The sequence below is a fragment of the Apostichopus japonicus genome, chromosome 22, assembly GCF_037975245.1.
Source record: "Apostichopus japonicus isolate 1M-3 chromosome 22, ASM3797524v1, whole genome shotgun sequence".
Taxonomy (NCBI): Eukaryota; Metazoa; Echinodermata; class Holothuroidea; order Aspidochirotida; family Stichopodidae; genus Apostichopus; species Apostichopus japonicus.
The window spans coordinates 4,483,417-4,507,213 of record NC_092582.1 but is presented as its reverse complement, the minus strand read 5'-3'; the positions used below and the strand labels follow the sequence as shown (position 1 = coordinate 4,507,213).

The 23,797-nt window shown below is 37.0% G+C and overlaps 1 protein-coding gene across 8 annotated transcripts in view; it reads left to right on the top strand.

The window, feature by feature from the left end:
- The first annotated feature begins 704 nt into the window (after positions 1–704).
- LOC139963338 (DENN domain-containing protein 1A-like) overlaps positions 705–23,797 on the top strand; it is a 64,828-nt gene continuing 41,735 nt past the window's right edge. For 3 of the 8 annotated variants that reach the window (XM_071963984.1, XM_071963983.1, XM_071963982.1), the window contains exons 1-6: positions 706–886; positions 5,503–5,567; positions 12,420–12,513; positions 20,993–21,106; positions 22,665–22,734; positions 23,441–23,542. In XM_071963984.1, the coding sequence (XP_071820085.1) occupies positions 870–886; positions 5,503–5,567; positions 12,420–12,513; positions 20,993–21,106; positions 22,665–22,734; positions 23,441–23,542 (462 nt within the window). In that variant the 5' untranslated portion in view covers positions 706–869. Of the gene's footprint in view, positions 887–5,502; positions 5,568–12,419; positions 12,514–20,992; positions 21,107–22,664; positions 22,735–23,440; positions 23,543–23,797 lie in introns of all 8 variants that reach the window. The other 5 variants (XM_071963979.1, XM_071963977.1, XM_071963981.1 and 2 more) reach the window with 3 other exon arrangements.

Sequence of the window (23,797 nt, the reverse complement as noted above, 5' to 3'; positions counted from 1 at the left end):
GGGGCGAAGATGGGCAGGTCTGCATTGTAATTCAATTTGAATAAGCTCAGTGCGATGCAGCATCCGTACATACTACTTGAGTTACAAAATGATTATCTGAGGTGAGAACTTTAACATGTAAAGCACTCCATGGTCTAGTATTCGTGGAAGCTGGGAATCCAATCTGGATCAGTCATCTATGATCATCGAATGTTTACTACCCCACGACAGAAAGAAAGACTTTCAAGGCTTACTACAGTAGTATACGAGCTCGTAGGGAATCAACATTGGTCTCTTCGTTTCTATTGAAATTGCCTTATGTTCAGAAATTCAACTATAGCTCCGTCTCATCACTGAACAGAGCCCCCCCCCCCCTCCTCCACACCACTTCAAAAAATTCCCTCCGAAACACGATCCAAATAAACCAGTTGGTAATGTGTTAGTGGGATATCCTAAAACAAATTCAGTAAATGAGAACGTTCATCGAGTTATCTTTGAAACTTTTGATTGTTTTTCCGAAGTTTTTATTAACTGCATTTCGCTTTAACTTTTATGTAGAAGAACGGAATTATTTTCTTCTTCTTCTTCTTGTTCTTTGCGTATTTTCTCTTTTCTTATTCAAGTCATGTATTTTCACATCCATAGCATTGTTTGTTCACTTCTTTCACTTTACTTCCTGCTGCTACTATTCTTTACTTGTTGTGCAACAAAAATAATGAACATTTCGAGTACGTGTTTGTAGGCAGTTACACCGTTTATAGTTGGCTATGTTGGCGTTCCATAGGTCTTTTCTGTGTATCGTAATGTTATTGTGGATCTACAACATTACAAGGAGAAACACCCCTCGAAAATCATAACGTGACCAAACCTTATTAGAACAGCCCATAATAATGGGTTGTCGCTTGGAGTAAGTAACTGGAAGCAAATAATTAATATTTTGTCAATAGTTTTGTTTGTTAATGTAAAAGTTTTCTTGTTGTTGATTCGAACAAATCTCAGTTTTACTTGGTTGACACAGCCTATGCCTAACACAGTAACAGTTAGTAACACCGCAGTAACACTTATACAATATTGGCTGTAGTATAGCCTACATAGTACATGGTAATGTTAGTACAAGAGCCGGAGCTAGGTCATTCCTGTAACATTAACTAGTGATTGATATATATATATATATATTAATATGATGTAACGTAATCATAATTAGGGACTTGTATGACTGTGTGTACAGTTGTACCATACGGGGAGGGGGATGGCCGTCTAGTTCGCCAAGGTAGCATTAGTGTCCAACAGATGAACTCGCATGTGATGACACTACCAATGCAAGTGTCATTCAGTGCCTTTTGCCAGTTTGGTAGGGTCTAGTTTACCTCAAATGCATTTTCAAAAAAGTGCTTGGACCTAGTAGTAGAACTACTACTAGGCCTACTTCACATTGCTGAGCAGGCAAATAAGTACCCTGTCAGACATAGCCTAGCCTATATGTGAATTATTATTTGGAAAAGAAAAATATACCTTGAACAATGAACATTAAGCCTATACATATGTCTAGCAACAAAATTCTAAATGAGCAATAAAAAAAACATGAAATGTTAGTTTAGACTATTTGGTAATCAGAGTATTTTGCCACCAATTTAAGTCAAGTCTTGTCAACCAAGTTTTCATTCCATGGGAATGGCATTCTTGCATAAATTACCCGACTGTTGATGAAAGGGAAGCTGAATTATTAGGATAGGCTAGTAGCATGTCGGGGTGAATGACGACACATTTAAGAGTTTGAAATATGGCATATTTTACTCATTGTCAATTAAATTCTACAAATAAGTATTAATTTTTGCAATGTATTTAGCTACATGACATAAATATTTTACATATTTTAATTTTTAAGAAATGGTGCAATTTCTGAAGAGTGACTGTACGTCGATAATAGCATCATTGCAGTACCGTTCAGGCCTCGGCAGATATAGTATGCTCGTCATTGGGGAGTAGAATTCAAATTTTAGCTTTGGCTTTAGAAAATGTACTACGCTCGTCATTTTGGCGAGTGACTCGCAACTGAGTGAAATACAGATAACACCAAGACTATCGTTGCAAACCTTTCACAGTATGGCAATCTTGGTGCACTTGAAGCAAGTTCAAGTAGTGAACTGATTTTTGTCTATGACCAATGTTAATGGGAATAAACTGTGTAAAATGTAAACAATTTTGGATGTTGGTGAATTGTTCACAGAGCATTGCTCCATTTGTAAACTTGCAAGGAAAACATACAAAATTTAATAGCTTACAAAGTGCATACTGTGTATTAAAAGTATTCATAAACAGTTTGTGTTCATTTATTCTTTTCCAAACCAATTAAAAAGTGTATTGATCATCGATATCAAGACTGCTTTGCTATGCTCACATAACCCCTATAAGCAGTCCAGTATAGCACTAGCGACACAAGTAGACCACTAACACTGAACAAGTGGAAATCTCTGACTGAACGCAAAGTATAATCGCACTAAATTACTTCAAGATACAGTACCTTTTAACAAGGTGTAGCAATGGTACTCTTGAGTTTCCTGCTGCTAACATCAATGAGTTAATGGTCAAAACAAAAACCTTTTAGAGCTGATATGCAAAAATTGAAATCCACAACACATGATTAATTGTCATGTTAGTGAAAACATTTACGCTGACAAAGCATGGAACTGCCGAGTTGGTTATTCTTCACTGTTTATGAGTTAATGGTCCAAACAAAAACCCTTTAGAGCCGATATGTATGCAAAAATGAAATCCACCATAAAACACAATTATTTGTCATAGTCGTAAAAGCATGGAACTGCCGAGTTGGTTAGGCTTCACAGTGCCAACAGTAGGATAGTATGAGATACGTGTACACAAGAAAGTGAAGAGATAAAAAATGTTTAGTTTCATTTTTTGGTGCACCAGTTTGCAGTTAAAATGGCAAGCATACAAAATTGGAAAAAGATAGATAGGATGCTACTCAAGTAGCAGTTCAAAATTGCTTTGAGTTACTGCATAGGCCTACTTGCCTACACCTAGCTAGTATAGGCTTAGACTACACTCACACAACGATAAGAATAGAAACCAATTCTCTCAGGCTAATCTTTCTGAACAACATTTGATCACCCTGGGAGTGCATCACATTTTACACATGCTAATACATAAGAAAACAATGTACAGCAATGAGCAAATGCGTAGTGATGGACTTTAACAAGTCTAATCATAGACTAACATATACCATACAGTAAGCACCGTCAATAGATTTGTGTGCTGGATAGGTTTTCTCTAGTGTAGTGCAGTATAGGCATATGATTTGTGTACTGAAGATAGGCAAATAGTACTACATAAGCAGTTGTGACATCCTGGTTTGGCAAGGCTCCCACAGCGAAATTGTCTAGTTTATGGAAATAAGCTTGAACACAACAATATGTTTTCCATTTTCAAGAAGAATATTTTCTCTAAATAAATGATATACAGAAGAGTGACTTGCTGAAAGGAAATTAAGAGCAAGGTATAGACAAGCCTTGTCCTATGCAAGTGTACTCAATGTGGGCAGTGTTGAGATCAAAACAAGAACAATTTGAAATTTTCTTTCACGTAGGGGATTGGTAAATATTGGGCGTTTTAAAAGAGATCTGGAAATAAGTATCATATATATTCTTCTTCCCAAGCCATCCCTGTATAGTCCAGATTCATGGAAACTGTAGAAAGATATCAAAACATGGTTTTACATTAATATTTGGAAAATTAAGAAGGAAATTTTTTTTCTCATGAAAAATGTAGAACATCTGTATCATATACTGTCAGTACAGATCTGGGTTAGGATGTAAGTGAAGCAATGTGTCTGTCTTCCCACACAACGATGCAATTTACTTTGCATACCCCTCTTACATGTCTCCATCGACTAAATGCACTTCCCTCTACCTAACCTACTAAACTTGGTAACTTTCTTCGCACTGCACCCACATTCATGAACCTTCCCAATGTTGTAGCTTAATAATAATAATGGTAATTTATAATGCGTGCATATCCACCCGGAAGGGTGCTCAAGGCACTGGAGAGAAAAGAAAGCCAAAACGAATGAACAAAAGAGTTATTGGTAAACATTGATGAATGCTTTTAAGGTGCAAGCAGTGACATTTATCTTTAATTCATTCATACTTAGTAAAGATTCCTAAATTCTATTGGTCCATTCAGGTCAGCTGACCGTGGTTAATCCTGTGAGTAACGCACGGTAAACTTACGGGGCATCACTTTAATAAATCTTTGGTTATATGTAACCAAAAATGTTTTGTTTTATGATTTTTCCCCCACACAAATGGTGCATGATTAATGCACTCCGGGTGTTAATGCTATCGCTGGATGCACTCGGGCTCCGCCCTCGTGCATCGCTTGCATTATCCCCCGATCGTGCATTAATCCTGTGAGTAACGCACGCTAGACCGTTGATTAACCCCTTATTCATACTTCCGTATATATATATATATATATATATATATATATATATATATATATATATATATATATATATATGAAATGTTCATTGTTTTGCCTCCTATAGCTTTAACAGACAAGAACTGTTGAATTTTTTTCCTGGTGGCCAATTTTTTATTGGACAAAGTAGTTCTTATATGCAACTTGGGCTGCCTAAGATTTAGATTATGATTTAAATGTTAACTTTGTATAACTTGCAGATCTGGTAAAAGTTACCACAAGATGACTGTGATCTTGCTTGTTTATTCTCCCCCTATAGAGGCAGATTTTTACACTGCATGAGTTTGTTTTAGAACTTGCCGCCTGAACCTGGGAATAATTTATCTGAATTTTGTAAGTTCTATGCGCCAAAATGCCCAAATTGTGTTGTAACACAAGTTGAAACGTGTACAGTATATATAATGGAGTTTGTACACAGAATGGTCTCTGTACATTTAATGATGTACGTGACAGATGAAACTCTCATAGTTGCTATCCAGAATATATACATAGACAGTTTTACAAATATTTACCTGGACTGTAGTTTTGGGTCTCTGTATGCCATTGCGGGAATCATACTGTAGCTATTTTAAGTCCTGCAACCCAGGCGCGTAGCCAGGAATTTGCCAAGGGAGGGGCGAAACTGTAGATTCGGCATTGCAAACTATCTAAGCGTAGCGCCACCATGGTTGGCGCGAAGCGTACAAGAAAATTTTGGCTGTAAATGCCTCCCAGATCGCCGGAAATGGCACTTCCCATGACTTGTTAGTTGTATCTTAGCATTTTCTCTTTTGAAAATACTAGCGACATCATAAAAACCTTAAAAAATTTTGTACAAAATATGCTCAAGGGGGGGCGGCTGCCCCCTTCGCCCCCCCTTGGCTACGCGCCTGCTGCAACCTCAACGAAGCTGTTGACGACCTTTGCAATCAGTTAGGTTGTCTATCTGGTACAATGTTCTATATGCATGTATATATATATCACATCAAAATCTTTCCTCTGCATTTTTGCAATCAACTTGTCTTTTTTTTCTTCCCTTTTACACAGGCTTAATCCAAGCCACATATTTGAATGTTTTTTTGAGGTTGCCGCCCCTTCGGAGGACAGTCCAGGTAAGCTCTTTGTGAAATTCTTTTACTGTCGATCCATTAAAAAGCTAGAATGGAAATTTTGTATAAATCAAAGGTAGGACAACAATGGGTACAGATGTATACACCTCTGCCAGTCTTTCTAACTGGGTGATCCTTTTGTATGTGTTCTACTGTACTCAGATAAAGTTATCATAGGCATTAACCTTCCCACCTTCCTTTTCTAGATGTTAACACAGTTACCCATTTATCATCAAGTATGCTGTTTCTTTCGGTTTTAGCTCTGTAGCTGTTGAGTTGCTATATACACAACCGCTTTGTTGTTTCGTCATGATCTCTAATTTCGTGTCAGAACGGTCAATAAACATGTAAATACAAATATTAACTTTACTGTGTAAACTGTAACATAGGGTAATCTTAATTCCCTCCCTGTGTGACCTTCTTTCTCATGAGCTCTGCTATGAACAGGATGTCATCTCGCCTTGTAACTATTAATGAACTTCCCATTTCAACTGGAAAGTCGGAAATGTACCCCGTACTGTGTACAGTGTTGCATCTACAGCTGTGCACTATCACAATACCGATGATTCTGTAGTGCTGTACACTCTTTACATCTTTGGCTGGGACTTTAGTACGGTCTTCACTTTGATCTCTGAGGCAAACATTACGTGTCCAAATTCTTGCTCTGTGACACATCTCTTTTTTGTGTGACAATGTGACATTATGTAACAACATTGGCAGAGATGATATGCCTTGTCTACAGAACAGGAGAAGAAATGAATTAAAATCAGGCATGAGCTTTCTCCGCGAATTCGCAGAACATCCGTGATTTCTTTTCTACCTCGGGGACAAAAGCTATTATCCTAACACACTGTAGCACAGGCAAACTGGAGCCTATACCGCAATTTTGGCAAAGTTCTGTGATTTTTTTTTTACCCCAGGCTCATCCCTGTAAACTTCACAGTCTCACAAAGGTTTCTGCTTTGAGGGGATAAGTAATGTACCACCATACACCAGATAACAATCATGTTAGAAATACAAGATATTGAAGGAAGCAGATGGTGTATGTTTTGCTTTGTTGTCCCACACGTAAATCACACATCCATATAAGGACTTTCAATCCCTTCCTGAATAGAGTTTGCACTTGTTGCTTGACTTTCTCAAAGCAGAAATCACATTCTCCAATAGAAGTGTCAAGTTACTCGCACCTGTCGGTGTGTATTACGAAGATATCAACAAATACCGAGGGAATCCACAATGGCACATGGATACTCCCTTCCTGTTCGTCACGTGTAGTCCTAACTGCGTTAAGATTATGTATATACATCCAATTCAGGAACTTCTTAGCATATCATGAATGAACATGATTTTTTGATCCTTGTTATGTCAGTCTGCTCTTCAGACGTAGGAAACCCTTCATTAGCTCTTGTCCCTGTTTAGAATGCTGTAGAATTCCATATCGTACAACTACAGTGCACTGCCTTACAGTAGTAGATGATGATGATCTGTGAACATCTATATGTAAGTGAGGGATTTCAATTCTTTTGGCACGACAAATTGTGGATGGCAGTCCAGTCGTCCAGGCGACCAACTGTCTGTCTGGACAAGCAAAAATCAGCCGTTGGCATCTATTTGTTTACATGAAATTCAGATTGCATTGTAACGAACTATCCCCAAATAGGTCAAGAATGATAAATTGGTACCACTACCAAAGCTTATGTGCTATTTCACAACCTACACATCCCTCCTACAATGTACAGATTGGTCATTGTTAGCTTTTTGGACAACCAAAGTTGCTGTTCGGACAGCCGAAATGTACATACTAGGTGAAAAACCAGAAAAAAATACTTAAAAATTTGCTGTTGAAAGGCACACTGGACATGTGATCTCATAAATTGTATGATGTTGTGTCAGGCAAAAATAAGGGATCCAGAGTGGTGATACACATTGGGGGAGGGGGGAGGGGAGATGTAGTAGGGATAAGGGAGTGGGGAGGTAGGCAGTCACCTTGAAGGGTTTCAATAGAGGTGTAATCTTAATGTTACCAACTTTTGTAAACTAGTTTAGGGGAGACTGGTATTAGACAAATTCAAACCAAAGTGGTTCAAATGAAGCAAGTCAATTGCTGATTCCATGTAACATTAAGTACTAGTACTGTAGCTATATAATAAGTTAATAACTAATTGTTTACAATGGCTGGTTATCTTTCCTGTATCCCCCTGTAGAATTTACTAAGTTCCTTGAAAAATGTTCTGTCCAAATTCTTTGCAGTTTTTCACCACTTTTAAACAAAACTTAGGCACAACATTCAGTTGATATGTAATGAACCAACAACTCATGACAAAGAATTTCAGCCCCTATTTGTAATGCAGCTTTCGGTGGGCTTAGTAACATACCTAGTACAGTACTCTACCAGCCTGGGGAGATGCTCTTCTGAAAAATATTTTGTCACAAAAAATTAATTGCGAACATTATGTTGCTCAAAACAAAAGGTACAGACTTATAGTGCTAAAAATTGTTACTTTTTGTAAACCAATGCTTTTTATGCACTGTTCCCTCAGTAATAATTTTGGTATCTTCCGTACCAATACTAATCATGAGTTTCTCCTTTTCCCAAAAAATACTGGATCCATTATGAAAGTTTGGTACTGTAGGTGTAGGTGAAGGTGTAGGTGAAGGTGTAGGTGTAGGTGTTGGTTGATTGTTGATCATGTTTGTTTTGAAAGCTACAATATACCCTTCTGAACTTTTTAAAATATTGTAGCTTATAATGTCATGAATATTGTTTTTATACTGTATGTATCACAGTTTCTGTTCAACAATGATACCTAGAATCCAGAATGTAAGTTATGTACTGAAATGTTTCCAAACACGCAACTAGCTCTGCTTTGAGGTGAAATGCAGCCCATCTATTGGATTCTTAAAAGCTCTGTTAATATAAATATATGATATCTAGTACAGTATGTATGTACTACAGTGTGTATAACATTAGTGTGATGCTGTATGTATTATGTATATACTACTATTGACCTTCAGTATTGATACTGCACAGTTAGTTAATGAGGAACAGCACAGTAAGTCTACTTGAGTTGTCTGTCTCTTAGACTCTTTCATTTTACACAGGATACTGGTGTATTTGTGTGTGTGTGTGTGTGTTAGCGATTAAACCTGCAGTTTTAACCACTCAGGAATGTTTTAAATGCTAATATAGTGATGAAAGTGAAAGGAATTATAATCTACTCAAACTGTAGGTTTAACATCCATTGTAGTAAAAGGTTAGATAGTGTATGTGTGTGTGGATATATATGAAATCATTGTGTTATTCTTTAATATATATATATCATTAAAGTGTATTCAAGGAAAAGAATATCCTTGGGTTGACTTGTAAATATTTAGTTCTGAATGATCATGCAACATACAGTAATGTGATCGTTAATGTGACCCTTAATGTGACACATAAATGTGACAATCAATGTTATGCTTAATTTTACAGTACTGCCACGTCTATCATGCATGCAATGACATTTCAGTAGCTTGGGATGTGAATTTTATCATAAAATACAGAACATTCTAACATATATCTCGCCTCCCCCACCCCCACCCCCCTAACATACATGTACAAAAACTGATGATTGCATCTGTTGAGCAATTTTGACATTTTACTTGAAATATATTAAAGTAAAGGTAGGACTTTTAATTATTAATTACCAAAAAACATATCTGAGTGACTGATTGATAGTGTAAGAGTGATTTCATATTTAACTCAGAATTCCTCTATTAAAATGGCATTTTAGAATCAAAATATTGGTTTCATTGCCAGTACTCTGTCAGAATTTAATGAAGTTATGCATAATTTGCCTTGAGCATGGTGTTTAGTGACTACAGTATGGAAGCTTTCAAGGTTTTTATTAGCTGCTTTAGCAGAACTAACACCTTCAAATTCTTTAAATATGCGACTATCTGTACAATTTCAAATCGATGGCCTTTAAAGCAGCACATTGCACTTCATTGGAAGTTTTGCCACATGTAAGTTTCAGAGAATAATTTACCCTGTATCATATCGTAACATGCTAAGTAAAACAGGCAAATTGCCATGCAATGGCTATTTTGATGTATATAGCAGTGCCTGTGTATTAGTATTTTATGGTAGACAAACTACAGTACATTGCATTAATTACTGCTACAAGGACTTTGAACAGTAAATTATTCCCTGACTTTGCTGTTTCATTTTATCAAACACATTTGATGTATAAGTGTCCAAAATCGGATTGCAAGTGATTGAATGATTCATTTTTGCTCTCAAATGTCAGCACTTAAAGTATCAGGTTTATTTAATCACAATTCGTAGCAGATCTATGATACATGATACAGATACTCAGTCTGTTCCTGTCCCGCTGTCCTAGTCAGGTGACGAAATGTCCCGGATCAGCGTTCTCAAAGATTCTCGTGGAAATCTCTAAACGGTGTGGAGAAAATTCTCTGTCAGACGATGAATTCCAGATACTTTCAGAAAACGTCAGAAAAACATGATTTTCCAATGAAAAAAGACTATTTCCAAAATAGGCCTGTATAACTCACGAATGGTACATTTGGAAAGAGGAGGTGATGGGCGACGACCAGGAGGAGGGGCGCAGGGCTAAAACATTACCTCTTAGTAGGCTAGGTAGATGTGAAGAGTGCGATAGTAGAGTCGAGACAGGTGAGAGAGGAGGGCAGTAAATATCCAAACAAAGGGAGTTTGGAATTTTCATTATTGTTTGTGAGCCACCAAACAAAAAGAGGGAGGAAAAACATCAAAAGTGAAATAAAATTGTTCCTTGAAAAACCAACAAAGTCTTCTTGACTATTTGAAAGAAAGAAAGAAAAAAGATTGAGAAGTTTAAGACCGACATGAATGGAAGAAATCAGATTTAAATGAGATCGGTTGCTTGAATTGTAGATCTCTGTAATATTGTGTCAGGTAGTTGTGTTCCTTCTAACCAAACAGTAAATAGGTACTTGTTAACATTTCATTGGATAGTCCCTCAAAGTCACTCACAGAGAGATCATTTCTTGTTCAATGATTTTGACTGCCTCAACAACAGTAGAGAGCTCTCTTAATGACAGTTTTGTTGTGCTGAATGAGAAAACAGTATCCTGCAATAGTCAACGTAATGTTTTAGTTACACTTTCATTTGGAAATCGTTGACGTTTCCATCCCTCTATTAATCGTGTCAAGCCTGATTTTTGAGGATTTAAGTAAAACTGATCATGTTTTCCATGTGTGACCTACGTTTTATTTTAGTGGTAAAATTTCCATACATGTGATACTGATTACCACTCAAAAATATGGTTTTAAACATTTGCCTTTTCATATGCATATTTATTCATGTGAGTTGTGGCATGCACATGAACCCTTTGAAATGTATGTGTGTACGTATTATGATCATACAAGTCATGCAACACATGTCAATTTAAGAGTTATACTGCAGATTTTACAAACTGTTGTGTACACAGTCAGCATCCATAATCGCCCGAACTGGAATTTGTTCATTTGTGTAAATTGTGTTTACTTTGCTGTCTGTACATGGCAGTCAAGTACAGACTCTACACGGTACTGTACCACTCTGGTACATCCTACTGTTATGGTACTGTAGGCCTTTACTCACTGTACTACTGTGTAGTCTTCAGGGTATTAAGTGTATAGCACTGTATAATATACAGGTGCAGTATTTGTTAGAATTTTCATCCAGAACCTTGGTTTTAATAAATAAAGTTTGTGTGTTTGAAGCATCTGTAGTTCAAGGAAGTGATGGGGGAAGTAATCAACAGTTCAATATTTACTAATCAATTCACTATTCAATTTTTTTTTTTTTTAAGGGGAACCTCATTCTTCCTGCATGTAATTGTTGTACACAGTTTTCCAATCTTTTGTCATGTGTACTGCAGACACTTTCCGTGTATTCATAGAAAGGTTCCTGATAATAATTTTGTTAAACCGTTTGATTGCCTGGTCAGGAACCAGCATAGTCATGTTCCCCTTTGTTTAGAGAAATAATGACTCACAGCCGGTAGCCAGCTTGTCAAATTTGGACGAATTTGAGTGAGGCATTTGCATGGATCCACTATAGGGATCCAATACTGAAACCATAAATTTGACGAAAAAGGTGGTCTGGAAGGGGCATGATCAAAAATTGGGGGGGGGGGGAGCCCCCCATGGCTACATTCCTATAATGACTCCAGTTGGCACATTGTGTTTCCTTGTTGCATTACCCAAGAAACCCACTTGGTTTCACCGAGTGTAATTTCAATGCTTTGTCATTGTCATCATCTATTTATATATGTACAGTAACACTCTAACAGAATGAGCAAAAATATGAACCATTGAAAGAATTAAAAAACTAGGTTATATCAAATAGAAACAAACTCAATCATCTTAACTCCATAATTGGAAAGTTAAAAGTGAGTTGAAAGTGAAGTTGCAGGGTGTTCCATATACTGTATGTGGTGCACAAATATGAAAGTGCCCTATTTCCATAAAACTTAAGACTTATTTAGGTTTTATAAAGGGACCAATAAAATTAGTCCAGTTCATTGGTATTTAGTGATGCCAGTGCTTTCAAGAGGATTTTTATTTGATTTTGATCTCTTGGAAGATTCCCCAATTTGTTTGCTTGTTTTTATGTGCATCTAATTACTGACTGATATGAAAATTGGTCTGATGGACAGAGTGTTTAGGGACGATTCAAATACATTGCTGAGAAGGTACAGGGTTAGGGGGGGGGTTAGGACGGGAGGGGAAGGCTGTACCATTGAACTATAAACATAACTGTTCAATAAGTACAAGAATTGATGTATTCATACTCTTTTTTTTGTCACATTTATCTTCTCATGTAGAGCCTAAAATCGTGAACAGATTTCCAGAAGACTTCAAAGATGTAGTTGTTGACAAGGAGCTTCCAAAGTTCTGCTTCCCATACGATGTTGGCAGGTACAGTATAAAAACCGTTTATACATGCAGCATGTGCATCCAACCCTGTGAGAAGTAGGATAAGATGGGCTGTTCTCCTACAGACCTTGGGAATAGGGTATGATCACCAGGTGGGAGGGGGGTGGGGGAGAGGGGAGTGGGAGAAGGATGGCAGATGACTGGAACAGTCCTTAAAAAAAGAGGATTGGGAATTGGGTTGGATGAGTGGGAGGGGGGGTAGGGGGAGTACGGGGGAAAGGCAGATGAATGGAACAGTTCTTTTCACATATGGGGATGGGTAGTTGAAATGTGGTTGAGGAAAGGAGGGGATAGAGATGATTTGGGGGGGGGGGGCCTGGTAGGATTTTTCCATAAGGCCACATGTTGCACAAAGGTTATATTCACTGACCTGTTTGAACTGATTCATTCAGTAAAACTCAATAGTCTAACTTGTATTCATTTCTAGGATTGATTTTTATGAAAATGATGAAAATTTCTATGAATAATGCTGTAGCCTTGAGTGCATTCAGTTTAATAGACATAACATATCGGTTATTTTCTAGCACTTCGTAGTGCGCCGCCACACAAACAAGCAGTTGGAGGTATTTTTGCTTTTGTGATAATATGTCAGCAGTCATTTCTAGCATTGCGGACAAGGGAGAAGATAACAAATATATGTATTCATATTTGAATTTATTCTTGCACCTATATTGCCAGGGCTAGACACTGTCTTCCATTTATGATATATATGTATATATATATATTTTTTTTAATAATATTTTTATTCAACTCTCATTTTAGTACAAACAAAAACGACAATCAACATGTATCATCTTGCTTTGTAAACACAAAAATAATTCAAGTTTATTGTACAGTTACTAGGGTTACACCTTCTGGAATGTATGTACAGTAACTGCTGGTCAGCTGAAATTTTGTTTCAAGCTAAAGCCTTCAGGTGTTTATGGTAGTTTATGTGTGTTCCAGAACTTTACTGTGTGGTAACATTATCCTGTCAACAGGATTACTTCTATTGTGCACTGATCAATGCAGTGCATTGCAGTGTTGTGTTCAAACAATAAGAGTAATATCGTACCAGTTACAAGGTAAACTATGAAAATATGCAGGTAGCACTACACTACTATATATTTAATATCAGTCAACAAAAGATGACACTGTGTGCTGTTCAAAGTCCTTGTCTCAGACAGATCTCTAATTGTAAATTTAAAGAAGTATTCAGTGTTCATAGTAGCCTACCTACATAAATAAGCTAGGAAACTGAAACGAAAGGATCAATTTACCATAAGTTTAGTGCAACAATATCTTGCTCCGATAGTCCAACCTTATATTCTTATTTCACAACAATATCTTGCTCCGATGGTTAAACCTTATTACTCTTATTTTGCAAACCCTGTGAATACCAGTTTTTCAAAATAGAGTCATTTTATTGGACCCTGTTTTCCACTCCAGAATGACTGTAGGCGGAAGTTTAGGTTTGACCTTGCACCCCTCACACCTCATTATGCACCTTCCTATCTATCAAAGCTACATAAGTGGAAACGATTTAGCACTAGGCCTTGTATCCCAACTTCAGAGGTATCGCCCTCTTTCTCTCCACTAGGTGAACCAGTAAGGTTTGGGTAGCTGCTATGGGTCATATATGACAATCTGGATAGATTAAAGATCTCGTATTATTTGCTTCGTAGTTCGTTATCGGGATATATTCAAAGTCATTGAGTATGTTTAACGTCTGGAAAGCTCCTTTTAGGTCAAATCATGTGTATGTTTACATGTATTACTACACATGTTATGGTTGGCTGCTATATGGAAGGTATCTATATATGCACATACATAATATATTATTAATCTTTATACGTGGTACAAGAATATTAATTAATGTCACACTGTGTAACCTATACTGACTGTACCTTGTGAGCTTGAGGTTTGGACAGAGCAGTTTATCATAAACCTGCTTACAGTTGTCATATAGCCAGAGACCTGACCCGTGACGTCCTGTTGCAAAAACTACAGTAATTGAGGTTTGAAGTTTCCGCCATTTAGACTTTATGAGTCATTCTCTTAACTTAGAGCGTATGTGAGATCTAAGCATTGGGTGAATACATGCCAGGTTTGTGGTGTAGGGTCATGACCAAGCAATATAACAGACTGCATCATTGTCTTATGACTCACCAATTTATATTTGGTTTTGATTCTATTTTGTCACTCTGATTTGTTTCCTTATTATTCTGTGTTTGATCTTGATCAATTGTTAGGTCCATTTGTTCCCCCCCCCCCCCCCCATGCATTGTTATATCCCACATTGTCAAGAGTTCTGTAATAAATGCCAAATGGTGTCAATATATGAGACATATGTGCCTGTTTTCTAAATATAGAATTATGCATACATGTTAAATACTACAGTGTGTCATATAATAATAATTTGTGGTTATGTACCAAGGAGTTGGGTGAATCAGTGTACTGAATACATGAAGACACAAATGGTGCACCAAGTACTGTTTGCTATCATGATGGTACATTTTGTTGAGCTATAAATGAATAATATGAGCATTATATACCTGATATGTACAGTAGCAAGTCCTTTGTCATTCTAGTATGAGCATTATAGACATACAGTAATATGTGGTAAGTCTTTTGTCATTCCTAGTATGAGCATGACAGACACACAGTAATATGTAAGTCCTTTGTCATTCGTAGTATGAGCATAACAGACACACAGTGATATGTAGTAAGTACTTTGTCATTGCTAGTATGAGCTTTGCAGACACACAGTAATATGTAGTAAGTTTTTTGTCATTCCTAGTGTGAGCATTATAGACATATTTTAATATGTACTAAGTCCTTTGTCATTCCTAGTATGAGCATAACAGACACACAGTGATACAGTATGTAGTAAGTACTTTGTAATCCTAGTATGAGCTTCACAGACACACAGTAATATGTAAGTCTTTTGTCATTCCTAGTATGAGCATTATAGACATATTTTAATATGTACTACAGTAAGTCCTTTGTCATTCCTAGTATGAGCATTACAGACATACTGTAATATGTAATAAGTCTTTTGTCATTCCTAGTACTTGGAACATTACAGACACTGTAATCTGTAGTAAGTCTTTTGTCATTCCTAGTATGAGCATTACAAACACACAGTAATATGTAGTAAGTGTTTTGTCATTCCTAGTATGAGCATTACAAACACACAGTAATATGTACTAAGTCTTTTGCCTTTCCTAGTATAGCATTACAGACACAGTAATATGTAGTAAGTCCTTTATAGACATATTTAAATTTGTATTAAGTCTATTGTCATTCCTAGTATGAACATTATGAACACATCATCATACTGTATGTGGTAAGCCTTTTCTCATACCATAAATAGGTAATGTGATATGACTACAATATGTACATAATATCTACTTCTGAGTTCAAGGAATACACTTAAGGTACCTCAAACAAAGCCACTTTGGCTATGATTTAACTATATCACTCCATATGAGAAGAGTTTCCTGTGTTGAAAACTCTTGTTGCATGTCTTCTAACTCTGTTGAGATACAAAAAGCAGGATGTCAGGTCTGAGGTGACAAAGACAATTGTGGTCTTCCTCTTCAAAATGACCTACAAGTTTGTGTTTGCTTATGACCTTTTAGGGGATCAAGGTCAATTGGATAAGTTTTAATGAAAATATTACTAATTTTCATTAAATGGATTTGTTAGCATAATTAACCAAATGTCAATTAGCAATTTGGAATTAGCATTGCCAAGCTTGATGTCAATTTATTCTAATGTGTTGTTGAGGTTGATTAGATTTAGAAAGTGACCAGTCTCTAACGAGGATCATATTAAAATTGGGTTAGAAAGCTTGTCTTCTGTTGTTCTGACATCTGTTTGGTGAAAGTTTCTTACCCTCCCTCCTTAAAAGGATCTATGCCTCTCTCGTGGATTATTTACTATGTTCGGATGGTATAATAGGGAACAACAGATCCAAGAATTGTTATTATTACAGGATAAATTGGGTCTCGGGACTGATCCCTTTTCTCCTTGCCCTCTCAGTCGGCCAGCGAATCAGTCAGCCAACTGTTGTAAAGTTATTTCCCAATGTACACTGCACCATACTATGTGACAGTGAGGATCTGACATTATTGAGGTAACATCATTATTAGCTTCCTCGCCTACTTACATGTGTTTAACTCAGATATGGTGCCCTGTTGGGTCTGCATTTTTAAGAACAGTACCTGCTGTTAATTCAGTATCCTTTACATTGTAACCATGTATAGAGGTACATATCATGTACACATACATACATAATGCTCTTGTGTTCACACTGTAGATATCCTGTTTCCACTTATGGAGGACATCCTTCAGCAGATATATGTACAGTAGGAAGTGAATACATTCAGATATTGCATTGCTTGCTTGTTCCTTGGATGTGGAGTAATTAGTAACTCTGCATAACAAATATTGATATTTACTTCGCTCCTCGCTTACCTGTCTCCCCACAACCTTAGCACCTCATTCTACCGTGTCTAGTATGCCCTGGTAATCTTTTAACACTGTGCACCCTCATCGACCGGCTCCTCCAGTCGTTGCCCTTCCTTCTCATTCTACCATCCAAAGTGTTTACTCATGCGTTTTTATAGTGGATTCAAATCTTACGGAAATTGCCTGGAATACATTGGATTGATGTACATACTAAACGGAAAAGCATGAAAACAGGTTTGACAACCAGCTGGCAGAGTTCAATTGGATTTCAATTTGAAATTTTTGAAATTTATTCTCTTCTCACAAAAGTTCACAGACAAGTGAAACCTCACCATGAAGAGAAATTGTTTTTCCTCTTAATCAGATTTATAGATTAATAGAATTTACTAAACTCTTGAGGCTCTTTAACCTCTCTCCTCTCTCACTGCAAAATACATCACGATCATCTCATTTCACGTACACAGCCTACGAAACTCTTCAGCTTGTTCTGTTGCCTGCGCCCAGTCATCGTGGCTGAATTCTTTGAGGACATTACACAGAATAAACTGTCATACATGTGCTTCAGGATGTTAACTGTGCATGTTGTGTTTAACGTAATACAATTACTAGTTTAAGTACACAACACATGCCTAAAGTTACATTTATACATGTAAAGTTGCATATATTGGCTTCAACGTTTCAGGCATTTAAAAAAAAACATTGCTAGAAATTTCTGAAGAGCGTCTACTTTAAATTGTACCAATGTTTTAACTCTTCAAATTATTCCCAGATTCAGGTTAGAACAAATTTTAAGCAATATTGATCCCTCAGCAGCTGGTATAGGCTGATGATGTCTGTAAAGAAATATATAATTTACAACTGTCTTATGTGTGGATGGCTTCTGGTCACTCCAGGATGAAAATACTAATAACCCTAAAGTGATTTGAAGGAGACATAATATTCTAGCAGATATGTTTTTGGCAATATTTAACCTTTAAGGAAAAGCTCCCAGATATATGTTCTGACCATTTGTTTTGTTTTTTGACTGTGCTTCCTCTGTGCCATTTCATGAACATCACACACAGTGTATATAAATATAGACAGGATTTGGATTTCTCTTTATTATTAGTGCTTACAGTAACAGTACAGTATATTACTGTGATATTGTATCTTTAACACAGGCTAGTCGTCTTAAAATAATATCTTGTATTGGATTTTAATAGTCTATAAATAGTCCTGACCAAGTAGTGCAGCTAAGACGTGACAACACGTTTTTTTTTTTTTTGGTGTTATGTGATTCAAGCTGTGTATGATAATGTTAATGCTGATTGCACATTAACTTAGTACTGGAGTAACCTTTGGAGTATTGATACAAGATATGGAACTGATAATTCGCAGAACTGTGCACTGTATGCAAAACGTGTGGCAATAGTGAAATGTATACTAGTTGTACCGTAACTCAAGATGGAATGTTAGGTGTACATGGAATTGGAATCTGTTCTGGTTTTGTGATGTTTGATGACAAAATGTACACGCAGTATCATCATGCACTGAAACAGGACAAAGTAGGGAAAAGTTGAAACTTGACAGTATAATAGGCAACGTCTCGACTTTGCAAGTCTTAGAAGCTGTTCGGTACTTGAACATTTTAGTTTACAGATAATAAACATGATTCCTTTGAATAGCACTTACTGCAACTTGAGAAGTATATATTTATGATGATATCTGTTCCTGGCTACTTAAAGTAGTGCCAAAATATTTTTTTTGGGGTAGGGAGGGGGGGGGGTTGGGGATGAGGGAGAGAGGGATGCAGTGATGGTTTACCAAGAATTGGCTGCAGACAACTGACTAATTGATAGCAAGTTATACCAAAGTTTACACATACTGTATACACTGTAATATTCTGAATTATTTGGAAGCATTATATAACAAAATATTTGATATTATAATATTGTAAGAGTTCTGCTCTTTGAAGAGTGTTTAATATTAAAACAAACCATCTGTTTGTTCTATAGATTTTGTAAATTATAACAAATATTTCAGGCAAATATGGTGAAGGGGTTCATTGATCGGGTTCCTTAACTTTGAAGAGCACTGGTACCAACGGTTTCAGTTACCAAGGAGGATCGCCATTCCATACCAAAATATTGTTTGCTTTCCATGTAAAGAAAATAGTGAATGCTAAAGAGTAAACATAAACATGTAATTGCCTACATACTGTAGATTAAACCTTAAAAAGTCTTCAATGTATTAAATTCCACTTGACTTCATGGATATGTACAGTAACCTGTTCCACTAGCCTTGTGCTTTACAGGTACATGTAGGTTTCCTGCTGGAGGTTATCCAGCAGGAAGCCTACATGTATCGTTGCTTGTAGTTCAGTGTGTGCTACAAACAGCAAAGTACTGTAGGTACATTCTGTCGAACAATCAAAAGTAGTTCAGTACCCTGGTGCCAAACGTTCCGTAAACTTCCTTCTAAATAAGAAGAAAGGCAACTTTTGTTGTAAACATTATACAGCATTTGTCAGCAAATATTTTGCTAAGTGAACATTGTATGGCCCTCATTGTCTGTTTATATCATCGGTTGTTTCAATTCTGTTTGTGCTTTTAGATGTTTCTCTGCTTAAACTAAAAAAAAAAAAAACACTAAAAAAAAAAAAAAGGTCTCAAGCAAAGATATGTCAATTAAGCTTAACAATAACAGCAGCTCTGTAAAGGTGTTTCCTTTTCGAGCGGTTTGGTATTGTTTTGAGGGGTGATTCTTGCGATAGATGTAAAGGGGAAATTTACCATCTGACAGAGACAATGTGTGTGTATATCGTTTCCCCAACTTTAAGCATGCCACAATTTCTATGGTGAGTACTGTACCTACTTCCCTTGTAGGTTGATATCAATCAAATCATTTATTGACATTGAGGAAGGTAACTTAGTCAAACAATGATAAACATCCGTGTATGTGTGTGTGTGTGTTAACTAACACGAGGACTAAATCAAATAGAATCTTTCTATATTTACGAATAGCAAATTTTTCAACATGCATGCATTTCTACATGCACAATGTAATCAAAAGTTATTACGTAACTTGTCTCGCACAGGTGTGTCTCCATTGAAATTATGCTACCCTCATTCTGTTTCCTTGTACCAGAAGTACCTAAAAGAGCTGCCTTCGAAAAAAAGAAAAAAAAAAGTGTTGGATCTCTTAAGATTCTGCAGTAATAGAAACAATTATATTACACCTGTTTGTGTGACTTTTGTGTTTGCTACAGTGTGTACAGTAGTGCTCCATATCTGAATCTAAAACACAATTTTGTTAAAATACATTTAAACTTAGAAGTGGCAGAATATTCTGAGAAGTAAAAATGTTGAGTATAAGTATGTATGTAAGTATAAGAATGTGTACAGTATACATATCATCATCAATAGGTGGTGAAAAATGAGACTGTGTACTTTAATAATCGAAACCGTGTCATGTCATTAAACCGGTGCTGTGGCCGAGTGGATAAAGGCGATGGCATTTGAAGCAATGAGGCTCAGCAATCGGGAGGTTCGGGGTTCGATTCCCGGTCGGGTCATAGTAAGGTGGGTTTTTCATCCAAGAGCAATCTACGGTTTTCCCATCTGAAATGACTTTCTAAATTGAAAAGATTCCAAATTTGAGTTAAAATGTTGAATTGGAAGCCACCCGACGTGTAAGTTGTAATCCATAAGCCCTTGTGGGTTTCTCTTACATTTGTGGTCGCTTAAGCGTCGTAAAAATAACTGCTGATTATTATTATTATTATTATGATGTTATTTTCGCTCCTTACTTACCTGTCACCTCACAACAGCTGCACATTCTACCGTGTCTAGAGTGACCAGGTGACCTTTGACACTGACCTCAACTGTATTCCCGTCAAACTACCTCCTTCTCATTCTACCACCGAAACTGAAGTTACCTTACTCTCCCCCTCCCCCCTTCCCCCTCCCATAATGAAAAAGAAAAATTCTATATACCTTTTTTCTTTCTTTCTTCTTCTTACTCTCAGGTTCAACCCAGCCGGTCAGTTCTTTACATTCGTCCTAATCGGACTAGACAACAAACAGAGGTTTGGCTTTTGCCGGCACCCGCCAGGAGCAGACACCTGTCTCTGTATTTTAAGGTAATAGTTTAAATCAACTGTAAAACATGTAAATTATATGAACAAAACTTTCAAAACCATCCATTAATGCTCAGTACTAAAGAAGGTGGTCTGTGCGTTGGAAATGTCACTAATTAACAGATTTGCTAAACTACTATTGAAACAATTTAAAATTGAGTTTTGAAAGGTTTAAGTTTTTCCAAACTAGTTGTCTCTAATGGCGCAATTTTCTTAACTAAATTTTTTATTTTAATTTAGTTCCAGGTTTATAGTCTTTTATCAGCGCAAGCCCTTCTCACACAACTTTACAACATTTAACCGCTCCTGGTCATTGGTAACTTGTCATACCCACCCACCCACCCACCCAAGTGTGCACAATTCAAACAGTCTCTTCTACGGCGGCACTACAGTGAGTTACATCTAGGTGTCCCTGGGGGGTCTTTTCCACTGGGTGCAGCCACAAGAACTAGGAGTGTTAGCTCTGTGGTTAACGCCAGTGCCTTCCAATCATAAGGTCCCCAGTTCGAGTCACTCCAAGATTAATGTATGTCTTCCAGTTACAGAGTTGTTGACAATTCATAATCCTGGACGTTAAATATGAATCTAAGAGACTGACTGCGGTCGGCTTGCGGCTTTGATAAGCCAATGAGGCTTCTTCGCGACTTCCTGCTTGCAGGAGGATCTAAATACTAAAAAAAAGTACAATACACAAACTGGCACACCCAGCTATATCTACAAGCTACCTTGAAAGTCCACATACATGGGTGTATAAATGGAGACCCCTCTATAAGTTGTTTTGCTTCCTTGCTTACATATCTCCTCACAACATTGCCACCTCTTGCTCCATTGTGTCATGACCAAACAATGTTTAGCACTTTACACACTCAGGGATCTATCACTTCCAGTCATGTGACCCCCTTCTCATCAGACTGTCACCCAAAGTGTCTAGAAATGTTTTCTAATTAGATTAGTTTCCCTACTGGGTGTTCATTTCCTGGTTTCCATCAGGAAAACGTGTGGGTGTCCACTTTATATTTTACTATACAGTAGGTTAGACGCTTCACCAGTATTTCATACCAAGCCATAGATTATTCATATTGGATTTCCCTTCATCTCTAATATAGTAATATGATATGTTCTACTTAGTCATCACTTTATCATATAGACCTCATTTGGGAGTTAATAAATCACATCTAACCCAGTCAAGAAAACCTCTCTGTACCTTGAACTTAAATGTTTTTGAACTTTGCCTCGTTTACCACCCTCTAAATTGTATTTGACAAATTTCCTTTTTTCCTGCTTCCAATTTCAGTGGCCCAACAACGTAACATATATACTGTATTATATTTTCAGCTTGATTGTCTCTTTCCTAAACCGTGAGAGATTTTAGTGAATTCAACAGAAAATGTAGCTTCAGATGGAAGATATAACTCTTTACGTACTGTACATGAATAATATACATTTATGACAAATCTTAATCATGCAGTTAATTTCTTAATTGTTTTAGTGAAATATGAAAACAAAGTAAAAGGGAAAGTAGGACTTAGGTTTTCACTATTCTTGTTCCTTTTTTCAACAGTCATCTACCATGGTTTGAAATTTGCTACAAGATGTTAAATTCACTCGCAGAATTCAAGCATCAAAAACAGGTAATTAACTTTCCCCATGAAATCCAATTTATTTTTCTATGTTACCTTGTATGTACAGTATGTATGTTTGCGTCAACTGAATCGCAGTTCATGTCGCCCTAGGACACTTTGAGTCATAGTAAAAGTTTGTTCTATGACTATAGACAGACTCAAATATTAAAAGCACAAAATTGTGTAGTTGACTCTTTCCTCTTCCCCTTTCCACCTGCCCCCCTGGATAAATAGTATTTTCCATATTGAAATTTGATTGTGAGTGCTCTCATGTGTTGAAGAAATAACACCAAATTTAATAATGAATGGAGATATGTCTCTTCCAGACAGTTTTATGTTCATTTTACTGTTACAAGTTAAAAGTTAAAGACTCTTGTGATCCCTGCATATGCCTATCTTTGAAGATTGAATTTAGAGCAATAGAAAAGTACAGTAATTTACTATATTTTCACGTTTTTATATTGAATGGCGTGTTTGAACACTAACTCAGCACTGAGAAGTTCCCCATCTTCCCTTGTCCTTCCTCCTTCACTTTATCCTCCCTACTTTTCTTCCTCCTCCCTCTCACCCTCCCCCTCTCTTCCTTCTCATGCTTCCTTCTGTCTCACTCTTCCCTCCCTCCCCCTCTATCCCCCCCCCCCCAACCTCACCGCAGCTTAGCTGCCAAATCATGCTACACCGAGAGTCAACCCTGCTTTTATTTCCTTCTTTCCAGTTGACTGCAGGCAGGAAACTGTTGACACAACTCTACACATTGCCAGTACCTCAGGCGGGCCAACTTCTCAGACTGACTGTGTCAGAAAAGGGAGCTAAAACAGTAAGAGACTTAATACGAATCCTGTATTGACCCCATGCCCACCCCCCCCCCTTGAGTCATCCCTGGTTATACACCATGCCCATGAAACTGTTTATCAATTCTCATTCCAGTCTGTATCTCCAGAGTCCCTCCATCCATATAACGTTTTGTATACTTCATGATAAATTCATCTGTGAATTTGTTGATTTTTGAGGTCTCAGATTTTATTTGATAGTTTTATTGATTTCTCATATTGATTTTACCCTCACCCATTGA